This window comes from Trachemys scripta, chromosome 2 (assembly GCF_013100865.1).
Source record: "Trachemys scripta elegans isolate TJP31775 chromosome 2, CAS_Tse_1.0, whole genome shotgun sequence".
Taxonomy (NCBI): Eukaryota; Metazoa; Chordata; order Testudines; family Emydidae; genus Trachemys; species Trachemys scripta.
The window spans coordinates 6653876-6671153 of record NC_048299.1 but is presented as its reverse complement, the minus strand read 5'-3'; the positions used below and the strand labels follow the sequence as shown (position 1 = coordinate 6671153).

The 17278-nt window shown below is 44.0% G+C and overlaps 1 protein-coding gene across 20 annotated transcripts in view; it reads right to left on the bottom strand.

Annotated features, from left to right (window-relative positions):
• Nucleotides 1-17278, bottom strand: part of OBSCN (obscurin, cytoskeletal calmodulin and titin-interacting RhoGEF) — a 296265-nt gene that overhangs the window by 163370 nt on the left and 115617 nt on the right. For 16 of the 20 annotated variants that reach the window (XM_034759817.1, XM_034759797.1, XM_034759802.1 and 13 more), the window contains 10 exons: nucleotides 16380-16646; nucleotides 13655-13921; nucleotides 9235-9507; nucleotides 7968-8234; nucleotides 5780-6046; nucleotides 4869-5135; nucleotides 3180-3443; nucleotides 2362-2628; nucleotides 1634-1897; nucleotides 382-648 (listed from right to left, as the gene is read on the bottom strand). In XM_034759817.1, coding sequence (XP_034615708.1) covers nucleotides 382-648; nucleotides 1634-1897; nucleotides 2362-2628; nucleotides 3180-3443; nucleotides 4869-5135; nucleotides 5780-6046; nucleotides 7968-8234; nucleotides 9235-9507; nucleotides 13655-13921; nucleotides 16380-16646 — 2670 coding nt within the window. The remainder of the gene's footprint in view (nucleotides 1-381; nucleotides 649-1633; nucleotides 1898-2361; nucleotides 2629-3179; nucleotides 3444-4868; nucleotides 5136-5779; nucleotides 6047-7967; nucleotides 8235-9234; nucleotides 9508-13654; nucleotides 13922-16379; nucleotides 16647-17278) is intronic. The other 4 variants (XM_034759808.1, XM_034759811.1, XM_034759813.1 and 1 more) reach the window with 4 other exon arrangements.

The following is a 17278-nucleotide window of genomic DNA, read 5'->3' as shown; positions in this document are numbered from 1 at the left end:
AGGTGTATTAGTCAGGCTATAGGTCTTACTAAGCTAACAGCTTATTGGGATCATGAGTAGAACAATAACTCCAACAAAGAAACTTCCAGTGAAGAAACAATGGCCAGGAAACAGAAAAGCAGCAGCGGTTCTGGCTATGCAGGGTCCCATTCTTATGGGTTTGTCCGATTCTTATCTATTCCCACTGTTTTTGTGTCTCTGTAAGAGTTTGATCCAAACCTGACTGAAGTCAATGAGCAGCTTTTCATTGACTTCAATAAGCTTTGAATCAGGACCTTAGTGAGGAATGAAAAAGGTGTATAGGTTACATCGGGAAAGGAGTGTATCTATCCAAAGCAATGGAGGGGAAAACAATTATTTTTAGTATGCTTCTTCTTTTACCATTTACAGTGAGAGACGCCATGGTCTGTTGGTCTCCACACACACAGGTATAATTTCCAGCATCTGTCACTTCTAGGTCTTGGATTATCAATTCAACACCACCACCTTCCCGTCTCATTTTATACTTGTCGCTCAGTTTGAGGGTCTTGTGTCCCTTCTTCCACTCCACGGTAGGAGCAACCTTGTTTAGCTCGCAGTGCAGAATGGCACTTTCGCCTTCTGTAGCTTCTTGATTCTTCAGTTCTTTGGTGAAAAGTGTAGGCAGAACTGCAGAATGAATGTGATATGGACAGAAGGGCATCAGAGCGGAGAAACTCAGAATTACGAATGCTTTCCTCTGTTAGTTATCTAAGTCAATGCTGTCACTGTAGCCCCAAAGACTGAATTTTTTTAAAAGGTCTCATTGGGCTTTTGATTTTGTGCCCTCAATTGTGCAGGGTTATTTTATAGCATTTCAACATCTATCAATCTGATTTGTTGATAAAAATCAGGTGATTATATATCAAAATGCTACATAACCATTAGTATTTTGCCTCAGCAAAATCACAGGCATACAGTCAGAGGCCACTTTTCAATAACAGGCCCAAAATGTTTTCCCTTGACATAAATAATATCCATGCAGATTAGTATCTGGTTTATTACAGTGTCTGTGTTCTCTCTAAAATAGAACTCTTTAGAAGGGAACATAACTAGAAACCATGGTGTCAACTTATGGCAGAGCTAAAATATTTTAGAGGGGCCGAGAAACAGTTCAAAATAAGTGATGGAATCTACAATAGCATAAAAAAATTGATCATTTTCACTAAAATATCCTCTATGTAATGGCATAAGATGATCATCATCATCTGGTCACCTTACGAAGCCAGACCCAACATTCCAAGTAATTTGAAGTGAGAGAATATAGTCCCATTTTGTAACACGATCCCTAAGGAAAATCTTTCAAACAGCCACATATACAGACCAAAAGACTAGACTGAATTTGTATTTGAGTGGGGGAAAAGAAACATTTAGTTGTCTGTACTACCCTTGATATTTTTACATATATTGCCTATGAATGCAATTACATGCAGCTCTCAAGGGGAGGAAAGAGAGGGAGAACGCAAAGAAAGATAAAGAAATTAAATACACATGGATACCATGAGTGGAATGAAGGTGGGGATAAAACATTATATTGGAAAAGGAATTTGAAAGGGGAGGAAATTATAGAGTTATATTGTTTTATATGGGACATATGCTGTGTGTTTCTTTTTACCATTCACTGTCAAGGTAGCTGTAGTCTGCTGTTCTCCACACACACAAGTGTAATCTCCAGCATCCGTCAAATCCAGATCATGGATCAACAGTTCAGCAAAGGGACCCTCCTGGCTTATTTTGCATTTTTCACTTGGTCTGAGAGCCTTTTGTCCCTTCTTCCACTCCACTGGGGCGGGCTTGCTCAATTTACAGTGCAGAGTGACTGTCCCACCCTCTGAAACTTCCTCATTATTCAGTTCTTCTTGGAAAAGTGCAGGCAAGGCTGAAGAACGCAATATAGACAGAGACTGTATCAGAACCAGAATGCAGTGAGTAGGGTTTTTTGTGGGTCATCAGATTGTGATAACCCATTTTTTCCCAATCACACATTTCAAAGCCCTAAAAGAAGGAAACTAAGCAAAACATACAGTTAAATACACGTGCATCATTCCTTGAATGGAGACAGCTTGTAGCAATAAGGATGAGAAGAAGTTGTGCATATAAAAGAAAAAGAAATGAGGGGACATAGCTGGACTGTGGCAAACCAATACCACAAGGGGGAATGTTCTTTATCAAGGTGACCCAGTGTCACCACAAAGCTGAGGAGACGAGTCCTCTTTCCAAAACTGCACTGAACAAGGGATCAGAGAAGCAGCCATGGATCAGTGTAAATGCTGAATGCCAACATCTTGAGTTCCATAGAGGAGATAAATATAAAACCACCTATTTAATTTGGGGCACATTTACCATTTACTGTTAGAGCAGCTGTTGTCTTCTGGTTGCCACACACACAAGTGTAATCGCCAGCATCCGCCAAATCTAGGTCTTGGATAACCAACTCAGCAAAGCGGCCTTCCTGCCTCATCCTGTATTTGCCACTTGGTTTCAGCACCTTTTGATCCTTCATCCACTCAACTGAGTCGACAGCCTTGGTCAGCTCACAGTGCAGTGTGGCTGTTCCACTCTCGGTGGCTTCCTCGTTCTTCAGTTCCTTTTTGAAACGTACGGGTAGGGCTGAGGGACGCAGAACGAACAAATATTTCATCCAGATGCCACAAACTCGGAACTACGAAGTGTTTTCCTTGGGCAACGACTGAACTCTAATTTATTTTTTAACTCCATGAGCCTCATCACAACACTCTTACACCAAGCATGCTCTGGCATTTGTCTAACTGGAAACAATAGCTTTCAGGTGGATTGTTCTCTGGGAATCAAAGTCCCCAGTAAAGCAAGACTTTTGTGACAGACAACAGAGGAAGAGATTGACTGTACTTAATCCCCTCAACAGAGAGGTTGATAATTGCCCAAGGGGTCTCATGCTTCAGTACTAATTCAGTAAAATATATGTGCATGCTCTTTGCCTGGTTAGCATTCTTTAGAAGACTTTATATTGCACACACATGCACTGAATTCTGTCAGGGTAGAGAACAAATGGATATAGGAGCCACAGCACGATGTGCAAAGAAGAACAAAGCGAAGGACAAGAAGGACACAGGTAAATTTTGTTAGGAAATAGGTAAAAGGGGGGAAAACTCTCAGGAGTGTCATTTTTTATGACTTTTTACCATTCACTGTTAAGGCTGCTGTGGTTTTTTGATCTCCAAATACACATGTGTAATCTCCAGCATCCTTCAGATCTACATCGTGGATGACCAGCTCAGCAATGGTGCCTTCTTGTCTCATTCTGTATTTGCCACTTGGCCTGAGCCCCTTAGGCCCCTTCTTCCACTCAACTGGAGCGGCTTTGCTCAGCTCACAGTGCAGAGTGGCTGTTCCACCTTCTGTGGCTTCCAAGTTCTTCAGTTCTTCTTTGATGAGTGCAGGCAGGGCTGAAGGAGGAAGCATGCATTTATATGACGTGCATCAACATAATATGGTTGCACTGTGCATGGCATAGTAGACTGAGACAAGGAACAGTTACATGACTCTCTTTCAGTGCCATGACTTTATAAGGATATTGAAGGTGGTGGAATCTCCTTCCTTAGAGGTTTTTAAGGTCAGGCTTGACAAAGCCCTGGCTGGAATGATTTAGTTGGGGATTAGTCCTGCTTTGAGCAGGGGGTTGGACTAGATGACCTCCTGAGGTCCCTTCTAACCCTGAGATTCTATGATTCTGTGACAAGGACGGCATGGGCGAAAGGCTACATAAAAGGGGAAAGTGAGCTGGCATTTAAGGAAAAGCCTGGATAGATGGAGGGGTCTGTCTCCAGAGCTGATAAATTGGCATGTTCATTAGCACACAATTAATTTTTTTGGGGGAAAAAAAGAATTAAACACAATTTAAAATAACTGTGGCCAAGCAGTTACTCTGCCAAAGAACCTGCTTTTTAACTCCCTGCAAAAAAACTGTTCTTTAAAATCAGACACTTTGCCCCACAGGGCCTTTCAGCTAGATTGTCGAGTTCAGACAAGTGCCTTACTCCAGAGCAGAAAAGAGGTTTTACTGCAATAATTATTTCAAAGCCATTGACAGATATTATGTTGTCAACAAAAGGTCATTTGACTGATATTTCTTGATAGGAGGGTTACCTAGAGAACACAACAGAAAATCAGGACCAGCCTGGGCTGCCTCTCCCTCAGATGCCCCACCCCACCTCTGGATCCAGAACTGTGCAGGGGAGGCCCCCTGCCCTGGGGCCACTAAGACCCATGCAGTGGCCCTCCTCCCTCCAGCCATGTGGCTTTGGGGAGAGAAATTGCAGGGAGAAGCCAGCCAGAGACTCAACCTGAGAGTATGAGGAGCCTCTGCAGAAACTGTTTAAGCCGAGTACTTTGAACACTGGCGATGTCATCATCATCGTCAATACTTTTTACAGGTTTGACTGGACATTTTCTGCCTTGCACTCACTGGCGGTTTGCTCCAGCCCTCTCTCACGGACTCCTCACCTCAGCATCACGCCACATCTGCTCCTCATACTCTCCTCCTTCCTTCCTTGCCCAACCATCCCCTTCCCTTCAATGTTCCCTCTCCCTTCCTGTGTCTTTGTATTTTAATGCTGCCAACTAACCTCTCACATCCCTCCCAAAAAATCATGGCACTAACACGATGTTTGCCACTGATTGCTCTGCTTACGTATCATGTCATTACCCCCAACCCATCATCAGTCTTCTCTATCTAGACTGTCAGCTCTTTGGGGCAGGGACTATCTGCCCCTCTGTGTTCGTTCAGCAGCTTGCCCATTTTAGTCAGTCCCTAGGCACTACAGTAATAAACATGATTAATAGCAACAACAGAAAGCAATGAAAACCTCTACCGTGGATTTTGACTTGAGCAGTCGTCTGCTGGTCTCCAGTATCACAGGTGTATCTTCCAGCATCCTCTGGCTCTGCGTTGTGAATGAGCAGCTCTGCCACACAACCCTTCTGCTTCTGCTCATACTTGGCACTCTCCTGGAGTGTGGCTCCTCCCTTCTTCCACACCACTCGGGCATCGGGTTTAGTGATCTCGCAGCGCAAAGCTACGGTGCTCCCCTCTTCCATTTCTGTATTCTGCAGGTTTTGTTTAAAAAGGACTGGCAGAGCTAAAATATACAACCAGAGGTGATCAATATTGTGACCATCTCCACCACGCCCATATGACAATGCTCTGATATGGTCTACCCTTTCAACCCCAATCAAGAAAGATGGCCAGTATGTTTAAAACTAAGAGGAAGTATTATCATTATTATTGGACTTGTGACAGGCAGTGTGGTGTATTCGGGCATGGAACAAGTGCAAATTCCTTTCAATTGTATAAAACAAACCAAAGGAAGAACTTCTTTGCACAATGCACAGTCAAGCTGTGGAACTCATTGCCAGGGGATGTTGTGAAGGCCAAAAGTATATCTGGGTTCAAAAAAGAATTAGATAAGTTCATGGAGGACAGGTCCATCAATGGCTATTAGCCAACATGGTCGGGATGCAACCCTACGCTCTAGGTGTCCCTAAACTTCCAAATGCCAGAAGTTGGTACTGGAGAACAGGGGATAGATCACCCACATTGCTTTAGTGTAATGTAAAATTGCACTAAAGCAACACAGATATTACTGAGAACATATATTGTTGTTAAACCTTAACTATGGACCCATAACTGGCACCTCTATAATAAAGAACCGCTGTTAAATTATAGCACATGTATTAAGTACTGCATAAGTAAAATAAATTGAGATCTACCAGCTCTGCCTACCATTTACTTCCACCCGAGCAGTTGTCTTTTGTTCTCCAGTGCTGCAGGTATAGTCTCCAGCATCTATTGATTTGGCATCTTGAATTATGAGCTCTGCAACAGTGCCGTGTTGCTTTAACTCATACTTGTCACTGGGTTGTAGAACTGTATCTCCCTTTGTCCATTTCACGGGGATGTCAGGTTTGCTAAGCTCACAGGTCAGTTTGACTTGACTTCCTTCTTTAGCTTCCTCATTCTGGAGTTCTCGTTTGAAAAGAACTGGCAGAGCTAAAAATGTAGAATTGCAGACTGTGACCATTCAAGAAAACAAGAGTGCTGGGAAATCACTTTTCCCCTTTTTGCTTCAGCCCACACGAGCCCTTTCACGTAAGATATAGAATCACAGAATACCAGGTTGAAAAAGTGCTTAGATTCTAATAATCCATCTCCAGTTATCAGTGCAATATATTATTAATAACAACACAAATATTATTTAAATGGTTTAAACACTTAATAGCATGAGATCTCTATAGGGAAGACGCTCTAAGGGCCCAATCATGAGAGAAACTGGACATCTTCAACTCCCCTATATCGCTAGTTCCATGCCTGCTTCATGCTGTGAACTACTGAATACACAAATGAGGGGAACTGTTTTACACCATTTTTGTCACTGCAGTTAGTTAAAGGTATCCTTTCTCTAGTACTACATTTTGCAGATGTCAGTCAGGGATGTGAGAAGTTGGACTACACTCCGGACAGGTGTTCAGAGCTAGCCCATTGCCATATAAAAAAAGAGAACTATCAAGGTAAAATAATATAATACACACAGAAAGAGAACACAAGGATAGGACAAACAGCATGACAAACAATAGCGGACATATTCATTTTCCCAGTCAAGGATCCCTTCTCCTTATAGGAAACCAGACACATTTTTATCAGACATGAAGATGTACTAACTTAGCAAACACTGCAAAGCATACACAGAGAGAAAGCTGAGCAAATAGATAAAAGAGTCCCATGGAAGATTCCTACACAGCCTCTGTCAGAGACAGTGATTTCAGACAGCAAAGTGAATTGGTGAAGAGTAGGTGGCATCCAACGTTTCTGGTAGTGTTGACTGTGGAAGAGGAAAGAGGAAACATCTGGTGGGGTTTGCCGCTTCAGACCAGTTACAGTAGAAAGTGCTGTTGCTTGATGGTCTCTGTTTTCACGAACGTGTTCACTACTGTCTTCTAGCACAAGGTTACGAATGTGCAGCTCGGCACTTACACTTTCTGATTCCTCACACACTAGTCGCTTGGCTGAAGAATGACAGCTCCTTTCCTCCATTCTACTTTCAGCCCTACTTCGGCACACTCACACCTTTCATGTGGCACTGCCTTTATCTACCACTTCATCATTCTGGAACTCTTGAGTGAACTTCCTGGGTTCATAGCTGGAAGGGTCATGGCAGTACAATGTGTTATAACATGTGTCCTTATCCCGTGGGTCATCTACATCTACTGTTCCACTGGGGATCTTTTGAATCCATTTGCTTAAATCCTTTAACCCTCAAGAGGAGAAATTTCAAATTGATTGTAGCTGCTGTGTAACATAAAACATTGCATTTATTTTCTTGATAAAAATATCCTCTCCCCCCCAAGTGTCAGAGAGAGTTCCTATTGAAACCAATGGGGGTGTTTCTATTGTCTTTAATGGGAGTTGGATCAGTCCCCTAGTGTGGTAGAAAAGCATAACGAACAAACCAAGATGAGTGACAACCATAAAGCTCTCCTTCATCACGTTGTTAAGATAGTCCTTCCTTCCATTTTTAGGGCAAAATCCTGCTCTCCAGAACTCAGTTCTAAATGATGCTCTCCCCACGTACCTGGAGGATTCAGTGACATTCACGGGAGATGAACACACATAAGGAAGCTGACTGAAAATCAATGTGCATAACTGAGAAGGGTATTTTCCTTTCAGCTCAGTAAACTACACCCAGCCCCAGCCCATCTATCCTTGCACTCCAAAGCTCATTTCAATCTCAGAACAAATGTTTTTTTCTATTTTACACTTGTCACCTGTCTGGAGGCTGTCCAGCTGAGTTAGTCAGAACATATCCTGCATTACAGTGTGAAGAGATGGAGTTAATTTTCAGCTCAGTTGCAACCAGGTGTTAAATTGTTATTTTGACCTTTATGTTAGGCATCATCACTCCAAACGTCCTTACCCTTGACAGTGACAACTGCACTACTTTTAGCTGTTCCAGCCTCACACTCATATCTGCCACTGTCTCTCTCTTCTGTCCCATGAATGACAAGCGTGGCTTCAAATCCCGACCGGCTGATCTTATACTTAGAGGAGTTTCTAAGGGTCTTCCCATCTTTGCACCACTTTACCGGGCTGTCTGATTTGGAGGTTTCACAATGAAGAAAGGCATCCTCTCCCTCAATGATTTCGGCATCAGCAAGCTCCTTTGTAATGATGCAGGGCTTCTCTAGAATCACATAAAACTTGTCTGAGATTTTCAGAGGGAGGGGAGCAGCACATTCCTTACATGTGATTATTTATACCAAAGATCTGGCTCAATATTCTGCAACATCGTTATCGGAAAAGAACAATTTGGGGATGGGAGGCATTAAGCCCTCATAGTGGGGCTTTCTACCCCTAGACATGGTTTTAAAAATGCCTGGTACAGTATGGCAAAATCCAGGGGGCAAATGTCTCCGTGGACAAATATGAATCAGGGATAAGTCATCTACGACAGGCATGGTTTAACATTAACTAGGGAGAAGCATGAATTTCACTAGCTCAGGAAAATTCCCCTAGATCCCCTTCAATATGAACAATGCACAACATGATGCTTCTGCCTAAACAATAAGTGTACATGTTCACAGTGAGAAAACTGATCCGACATGAAGAGCATGGCAATGCAAATTGGTCAGAACCAATCAACTGTTGACTTTTGGCTTCTCAGGGGTTTTTAAAGAAGTGAATCAGAAACTGGTTTTTGCCAGCAGATCATGACACGTTTTTGCCACTTACGTGCCAGTGTTTTGCTAGTAAAAGCAGCTTTTATTGCTTTCTGAAAACAGCTGCTCATTCTGCAGAACAATGTCAATGTTATAAAATGGTGCAAAGTTTCACCCTTCCAAAACTGTTCACGTGATTCTTCAAAAAGTGTTCAATTTGATGCAGCAGAAACCAAGTATTTTACTCAGCTCTGCATACTGAAGAATTATTTTATGACTCCAAGAGGTACACAGGATGGGTCCTGAATTCATTACATTCAGGTCATGTGGCCTCATTGACGCTCTCCACTTGCCTCTGTCTCTCTCCCTTGTTTCTCAATCCTGACTTCTCTAACTAAAGAACTCACATCACAGAACCTAATTTATAGCATTTACTGCTCTCTCTCCACCTGCACACATATACCACTACCCAGTGCTGGCCTCTACTCTCTTTATCCTTTCCTGCAGCCTTTATGCTTGAATTACCTTTAACAACCAAACTGGCAGATGTTTTCTTATCACCAGCTTCAAAGGTAATGACCCCCGAATCCTTCAGTGACAGTTTTTTCAAGGTTAGCAAGTGATATCCTCCAGGCTGAGACTGGATGTCATTAAGTTCATTGGTATGGAGTGGGGTTTTATCCAAAAACCACTGCACATTGCTATATTCTACTGGAGAGATTCTGCATTTGAACATGGCAGATTCTCCTTCTACCACATCAACATCTTCCAGATCTTCGGTTATTAGTATTTTCTGGCCTGAAAGGAACACAGACATATCAATTGCTGGACTCCTTAGCTTCTATCCCTGTATTCGGATAAAAGCAAAGGGGAATGCCAATGATATGACCTCCAGCACGAGTGCTTTTGTGAAAAGAACGCGATTCTTGGTACAGAAGGTTTAAATACAATTCCACTGTTATGGAGCAAAGAATTCAAAGAAAATAAATATTTACAGGACATACCAGAACAGGATGAAGACAAATTCAGGACACTAAGCTACATGCCACTGATTTGTAAAGATTCCAGTACACAGTCAGGGGAAAATTACAATTCTAATATTTTAATCTCCCCAGAATATCAGAAATTAAATCCACTAATGGACCTGAGAAACGAATGAGGCCCTTAATATGCCATGTGTTCTGGACATCTAGGTTCATTGAATGGAAGTTCCCAAAACCCCTGTCTTGATTTATCATATTTTGCTAGACCACATACAACTTTCTTCTTTAGTGCTACCAGTCAGATTCCAACTTCTCTGTAAACAGCCAAATGACAAACACACTGATGAATGGAGATTTAATTTGGGGACTATGTTAGTAATTTATCTGTCAAAGGAAAAACAAGAAGCAGTCATGGAAATCAGTCTAAGAGCAGGAAAAAAAAGATTATCTATAGATAAAGATAGTCCTGATGTCACTGTGAATTACAACATAAATTCAGGAAGTGTTAATTTGGGGGGAGGGATAGCTCAGTGGTTTGAGCATTGGTATGCTAAACCCAGCGTTGTGAGTTCAATCCTTGAGGGGGCAATTTGGGGATTTAGCTGGGGATTGGTCCTGCTTTGAGCAGGTGTTGGACTAGATACCTCCTAGGGTCCCTTCCAACCTGCATATTCTATGATTCTACTGTACCACAAAATCCAAGGTACTCCCATAGTTTTCATGGACTAAGCTTGTTCCACATTTTCAGTCATATATTTGAGCTTAATAACATTGTCCTTTCTAGTTGTTAAATCAAATATTTTATAGGTCAACAAAGTTGTTTAAAGTCGGCATTAGAAATCTTTCACACAGTGCAACAGACACTGTACGATGTCTTATGCAAGACCCTGGGTCCTCCCTATTTTAGGGTAATTTGGTGCTTTTGGAAAGCTAGAGGGTTGCACACTGTTTCTTTTGTCAGGTGAACTGGCAGATAATGGGAGGGGCAAGAATGCAGTGTCTATCCCTGAATCCGTAGCAATTTTACAAGGCACTGCCACAGAACCTAAAATTGTATTGTTAAATCATCTAAGTTGCTCCTCTTCTTCTCTTTGTTGTTTTATCAGTTTTGTTTAAATAACAATTTCCCCTTTTGGTGCTGCAATCAGAGGAGCGTGAGCACCTCGGTATGTTGTGACACCAGAGGTAACTCAACCAGTCGCCATTCACTCCCTACAATAACTTTAACCCTAACCTGAAAACCCTAATCCTGCTGCTTGCCTCGGGCATCTTTCCCATTGACCGTGCTTATTTGGTGCTGAGGACAAGGAATCCCTCTTCCTGCCCCTCCAAATGGGCACCGTTTAGATTAACTAAAACAGTTTTGACTGGGCAAAGGTACATAATCTTGCCTGAGGCAGGTGTCGTGGGGAGGGAGTCACAGTGCAAATCTGCAGCCTCACCCTGCCTCAGTCAATATAGGTCCAGATCTGAAACAGCCCCTGCTATTCCAGTCCTGAACCCCCACACTCTCCAATTCTGTCCAAGCACTTCAATCCTGACCTGCAGTTTCATTTCAACCAATGGGACTGAAGCATGCAAATTAACTAGATGGAGAGAGTGATGATTGCTTGAATTACCTCTGATGTCACAATGCTCCTCTGCCTGCATCACCAAAATGAGCACTATGTGGAAATCAGGCTTTCCCCAAGTTCTGGTTTTTCGACTATCAACAGAGGTCATCCCAGCGGTTCGCCGCTTCAGGCCAATGGGGGCTGTGGGAAGCGGCAGCCAGCACCTCCCTCTGCCCACGCCACTTCCCGCAGCCCCTATTGGCCTGGAATGGCAAACCGCGGCCAGTGGGACCCATGATCAGCCAAACCTGTGGACGCAGCAGGTAAACAAACCAGCCCAACCCGCCAGGGTGCTTACTCTGGCGGGCCATGTGCCAAAGGTTGCCGATCCCTGGCCTAGAACATTCTCTGAAATGTTAGACTTGATTGGACGTGGTATTCAAAGGTTATTGCATTACTGACATAGAAACAGAGGAGTTCAGTTTTAGGCCTCACTTTGTTTGGCCACTTCGAAGGTCAGGCAATTCATTGCTTCTGTAGGCTAAACTCATTGCACTCCTGGGGAATATTTAGATTTTGACGAATCAGGATATTCTGATGGGAAAATTTCCAACCAGCTCTACCCCTAACCCGCCTAACCCATACCCTGTCTACCCCCTTCCATCTCCTCATGCCTCAAGGTCTGTGAGTTCCCCATTTCCAGCTGCCCCCTTACTAAGGTCCCCATTCTCTCCTCCCACTCTTTCCGCTGGTCAGGAGATCTGTGTGTGCCCCGTCTCCCCCATGAACGTTATCACATTACAGACAGACAAAGAAATGCCATTGAGTCAAGCATTAGGCCTCACTTCACCTGGCCAATTAATCTGCATTAGTGCACAACCGACACTAAATTACAGACAGGTACAAAATTAATTCAGCTACTTGAAAGTGCAAAATAAAATGTACCAATGGGCCAAAAGTATGTCCCTGGTGCCTGACCCAAGTGCACATGTTTGGGACAGGGGTTTGCCACAGGGCTCGAGAGAAGCAAATCCTTCTTCCGTGGCAGAAGAACGATTCTCCAGCTATTGCCACTTCCTGAAGACTGGAGCAGCCATTCTGCATACAGGCCCTGTGCAGAACTAACCACACACACACACCCCTTGGCTCCACAAATCCGATCAATCACATATAGAAACACATATACTCGTGCCCATTTTTTAAATTGCACCCACAGCATTTCAGGCCTAAATTTTCAAAAGTGACTAATGATTCTGGGTGCCCATTCAAGTCACCTTAAAGGGGCCTGATTGTCAAGGGTGAATGCTCAGGCAGTTTCTGAAAGTCAGTCTCCTTCAAGGAGTCTCAATCTGGGCACCAAAAAAAATGGAGGGGCTAAAAACCACTAGCCATTTTTGAAAACATGAGCCTCTAAGCCAGAGGTGGGCAAACTACGGCCCGCGGGTCACATTCGGCCTACGGGACCTTCCTGCCCAGCCCCTGAGCTCCTGGCCCGGGAGGCTAGGCCCCGGCCCCTCCCCTGCTGTTCCCCCTCCCCCGCAGCCTCATCTCACTGCACCGCCAACACAATGCTCTGGGCAGCGGGGCTGTGAGCTCCTGGGGCAGCGCAGCTGCATAGCCGTGGCCTGACCTGATGCTCTGTGCTGCGCGGTGGCGTGGCTGGCTCAAGCCGGGCGGTGTGGCTGTCTGTCCTGGTGCTCTGGGCGGCGCGGCCATAGTGCCACCAGCCACCAGTGCTCCAGGCAACGCGGTAAGGGGGCAGGGAGTTGGTGGGGGTGAATAGAAGGCAGGGGAGTTCAGGGTGGTGGTCAGGGGGCGGGGGTGTGGATAGGGGTCGGGGCGGTCAGAGGGCGGGGAACAGGGGGGTTGAATGGGGGCCGGGGTCCCGGGGGGAAGTCAGGAAGGAGAGGAGGGGTTGAATGGGGCAGCAGGGGGCAGTCAGGGGCAGGGGGTCTGGAGGCAGTCAGGGAGAAGGGGTGGTTGGATGGGGTAGGGGTCCCAGGGGGGGCAGTCAGGAATGAGAGTAGGGGGTCCAGAGGCGGTCAGGGGATGGGGGGTGGATGGGGCGGGGGTCCCGGGGGGGCCATCAGGGGATGGGGGTTTGGATGGGGCAGGAGTCCTGGGGGGGGTCGTCAGGGGGCGAGAAGCAGGGGGGATTGGATAGGTGACGGGCCAAGCCTGGCTGTCTGGGGAGGCACAGCCTCCCCTAACTGGCTCTCCATACAATTTCGGAAACCCGATGTGGCCCTCAGGCCAAAAAGTTTGCCCGCCCCTGCTCTAGCCTGTAATCCGATTGGCATTCCTTAACTCACCCTGCTCAGCTGCCAGTAAGTCGAGCTCAGCATTATAACACACACACTTTCTGCCACAGTTGTGCGGTACTTGGTCATGCATTCAAGCCGTTCATACCTTGCACGATCAGCTTGGCTCTAGACTGGGCCTCGCCAACGTCGCAGGTGTAGGTGTCACTGTCGCTTTTCTCTAAGGCATTAATAGTGAGCTGCAGGATGGTCCCTTTCTGGATGATCTCGTATTTCTTGCTTGTCTTGAGCTCGACCATCCCTTTCCGCCAGGTCACTGTGGGTGCGGCTTTCTCAGTCTGACACATAAAAACAGCGACTCCTTTTTCATCAGCTTTCAGATCTGAAAGCTCCTCCACAAAGCGATTGGGTTTTTCTGAGGAAAGTGACAACAAGTGGTTAGCCCAACATAGTCCTCAAGTACATCATAAACACCCTGGACTGAAGTCTCCACTGCTGTGCCATCATTTACAGCTGTCCAAAGTGAGATCGGATCAGAACGGTAGCACTTTACATCTACCATGCACAGGTGTGTAAATGACTGTACAAGGAGCAAAGCTGTTGAGAATCAGATGCTTGTAAAGAAACAAAATGTCATTAGTCTCCTTTCTCTGTGGTCACCTGTAATGGGTATGCCTATGGTCTGTTATAGAATTGAAAGACAATGTACTAAATTCCATAACCAGAAATTCTCTCTCTTCCTGGTGAGAAATGCAAAGATATCCAGATGTACTTCACTAGCCCATAGTACTGAAAAGAGACATGTACAATGAGTTTAGGAATAAATCCAGGCCTCCATTTGAATTACAACTCCTGGCCTGATTTTCATAGATTTTAAGCCGCTCTGAAAATCAGACCACATTATAACAATGTTACCTCTTAAGCAGGGCCTGCTCCACACACCAGTGTAGCAAGCAGGTGCTTGGGGCAGCCAATTCAAAGGGGCGGCACTCCGGCTGGTATCGGGACGGCACGTCCGGATCTTCGGTGGAAATTCGGCTGCGGGTCCCTCATTCCCTCTCTTCCTATTTGAGCTGCCGCCGAATTGCCACCAAAGAGGAAGAGAGGGAGGACCCGCCGCCAAACTGCCCCAAAGAAGCAGCGCGACTGAGCTGCTGCCGAAGTGCCGCCGCTCGTCATTTTTTTTTTTTTTTGCCGCTTGGGACAGCAGAAAAGCTGGAGCCGGCCCTGCTCTTAAGACAAGAATTTTGGATTGCCTTGGAATTGGTTTGATATTTTTCAAATAATACAGCACTGAGCACACTGTCAGAGCTTGATGTATTATTATTTATCATTATTAATAAGAATATTTTTGCACTTATTAAACACCTTAAAGTGCTGTGCAGAGGTGGAAAGGTGTCTCTCATCCCCCTGTTACATTTTGGTTTTTAGATTGCAAACTCTTTGGGGGAAGGATCGTAATTTATTATCGGTCTGTTTTGTGCCTGGGGTAATAGTTGTGGCCTTTAGGTGTGTCATAAATATAGAGGGAAGAGTAGCATAAAATCCCTCCTTGGCAGCTGTACTGAATCGCCTTATCTGTAAGCGGTTAAGCAGTTCAAATAACCTAGTTGCACCTGACCAGAAGGATCAATGAGGAAAGAAGATACTTTCAAATCTGGGGGGGAGGGGAGGAGGATTTGTTTGTTGCTCTCTTTTGTTGTTCCCTCTCTGGACAGAGGGAGAAGCCAAGCACGTACAACATCTCCTGGAAATATACCTGGAATAATCCATCTAAAACCACAGAAATTGTAAGTAAAGGCAAGGAAATGCATTAGGTTATCTTTTGTTTTAGCTTGTGAATTTTCCTATGCTACAGAGGTAGTTTTATTCCTGTTTTTGTAACTGTGGAGGGGAGTCCTCTGTGTTTTAAATCTTTTTATTACCCTGTAAAGTTACCTTCCATCCTGATTTTGCAGATGTGATTCTTTAACTTTTTCATTATAATAAAATTCTTCTTTTAAGAATCTGATTGATTTCAGTGTCCTGAAGACAAAGGGTCTGGTCTATACTCACATTGCTAAGGCAACTGGTTGGTATATTATTCTCAAGCCTCCCCAGGAAAGGGGGTGAAAGGGCTTGGGGGGATATTTTGGGGGAATAGGGATTCCAAGTGATCCTTCCCTGAATTTTTGTGTAAAACACTTGGTGGTGGCAGCAATACTGTCCAAGGACAAGGAAAGGAATTTGTGCCTTGGGGAAATTTTAACCTAAGCTGGTATAATATAAGCTTAGGGGGTCTTTCATGTGGGTCCCCACATCTGTACCCCAGAGTTCAGAGTGTGTGTGTGGGGACCCCTGACAAGGTGCTACTGCAATATAAATGTTAACTAATAATGGTGGGCAAGTGTTATTATTTCCATTGTAAAGTTAGGGAAACTGAATCACAAAGATGTTCCACAGAGTCAGCAGCAGAGATGGGGATAGAGCCAATCGCTTCTAAATCCCAGTCCCCTGCTCTAACCATTGGACTTCCCTTTGGCATAGACTGTGGTCTAATTACTCTCGCATTTATGGTACAATTAACATTAATAAAGTTCAAACCGTTTTTCATTTATATCATTTTCAGTGTGTGTTTGGGGGCTTTCCCTCGCCATTGCCCATGCAGATCAGACAGTTAAGTCACACAGTAAGGTTCTTCAAAATGGTGACTTTTTTTTCAGAAATTACTAATTTGAAAAAAAAAAGGAAATAAAAAAGATATGTACGAAGTTTGGAAAAACAAAAAAACTGGTCGGTTAAAAAAGCCAGTGAAATAAAATGTCTTCAAAAGTTTTGCAGTTTTTTTGCCCTACTCTACATACTTTCAGGCTCCTGGGTGTTTGTCCACTGACCTTCTACTGTGACCAATGCTTTAGTTTTAGATGTCTCCATCTCACACATGTACTCCCCAGTGTCCTTGGTCATGGAATCATGGATGACGAGTATGGCCCATGTTCCCTCTTGGCGTAAGTCATATTTTTGGCTTTTCCGGATTGCTTTGCCATCCTTGTACCACTTCACATTTGTGTCAGGTTTGGACATTTCACAGCTCAGGCTGATGTCTTCTCCTGCTGTTGCTGTCTTGTCCTCCAGCTGCTTTATAATCTCTGCCGGTTTTTCTGAGGGAAGCAACAATACCGTTAAAAATCCATGTTCTGGAACTTTATCATTTTTTGGAGAATTAGGCTTCCTTCTATCTAAAAAATCATTTAATATAGATTCACATAACAGAATAAATCATTCAGATTACATTACTGATTTACTTTTGGATAGAACTATTTGGGGAAAAAGCAAGTGTTCATGTTTAGTAGACATTAATTGTATTTATTGGATGTCAATGAGCAGCAATTGGGAACTGACAATTAATTACTTACAAGAATGACAGAATGGTACTTATTTGTCAAAAAAGGCATTTACTTTGGTGGCTACCGTTTTGCATTCATAGTTAATTATGGATGCTGTTACTGTGGGTGCAAACTGAGTGGCTAGTCATCTAACTGCATTTGCACCTGCAATCATTTGCATCTATAATTTCTGACCTGTAATTAACAGTACTCAGAAAATTGCAGGCAGAGATGAGGTCATTTTCAATATTACCTTCCCCCCATAAACATTTATTTTAAAAGCAGTATAAAATGTTTCAATATTTCAAGTTGTTTTTAAGACCAGTTCCTCGTCCCATTGAATTCAATGGGAAAGTTGCCATTTACTTCAACGAGATAAGGATTTTGCCTTTACAATTTACTGAGAT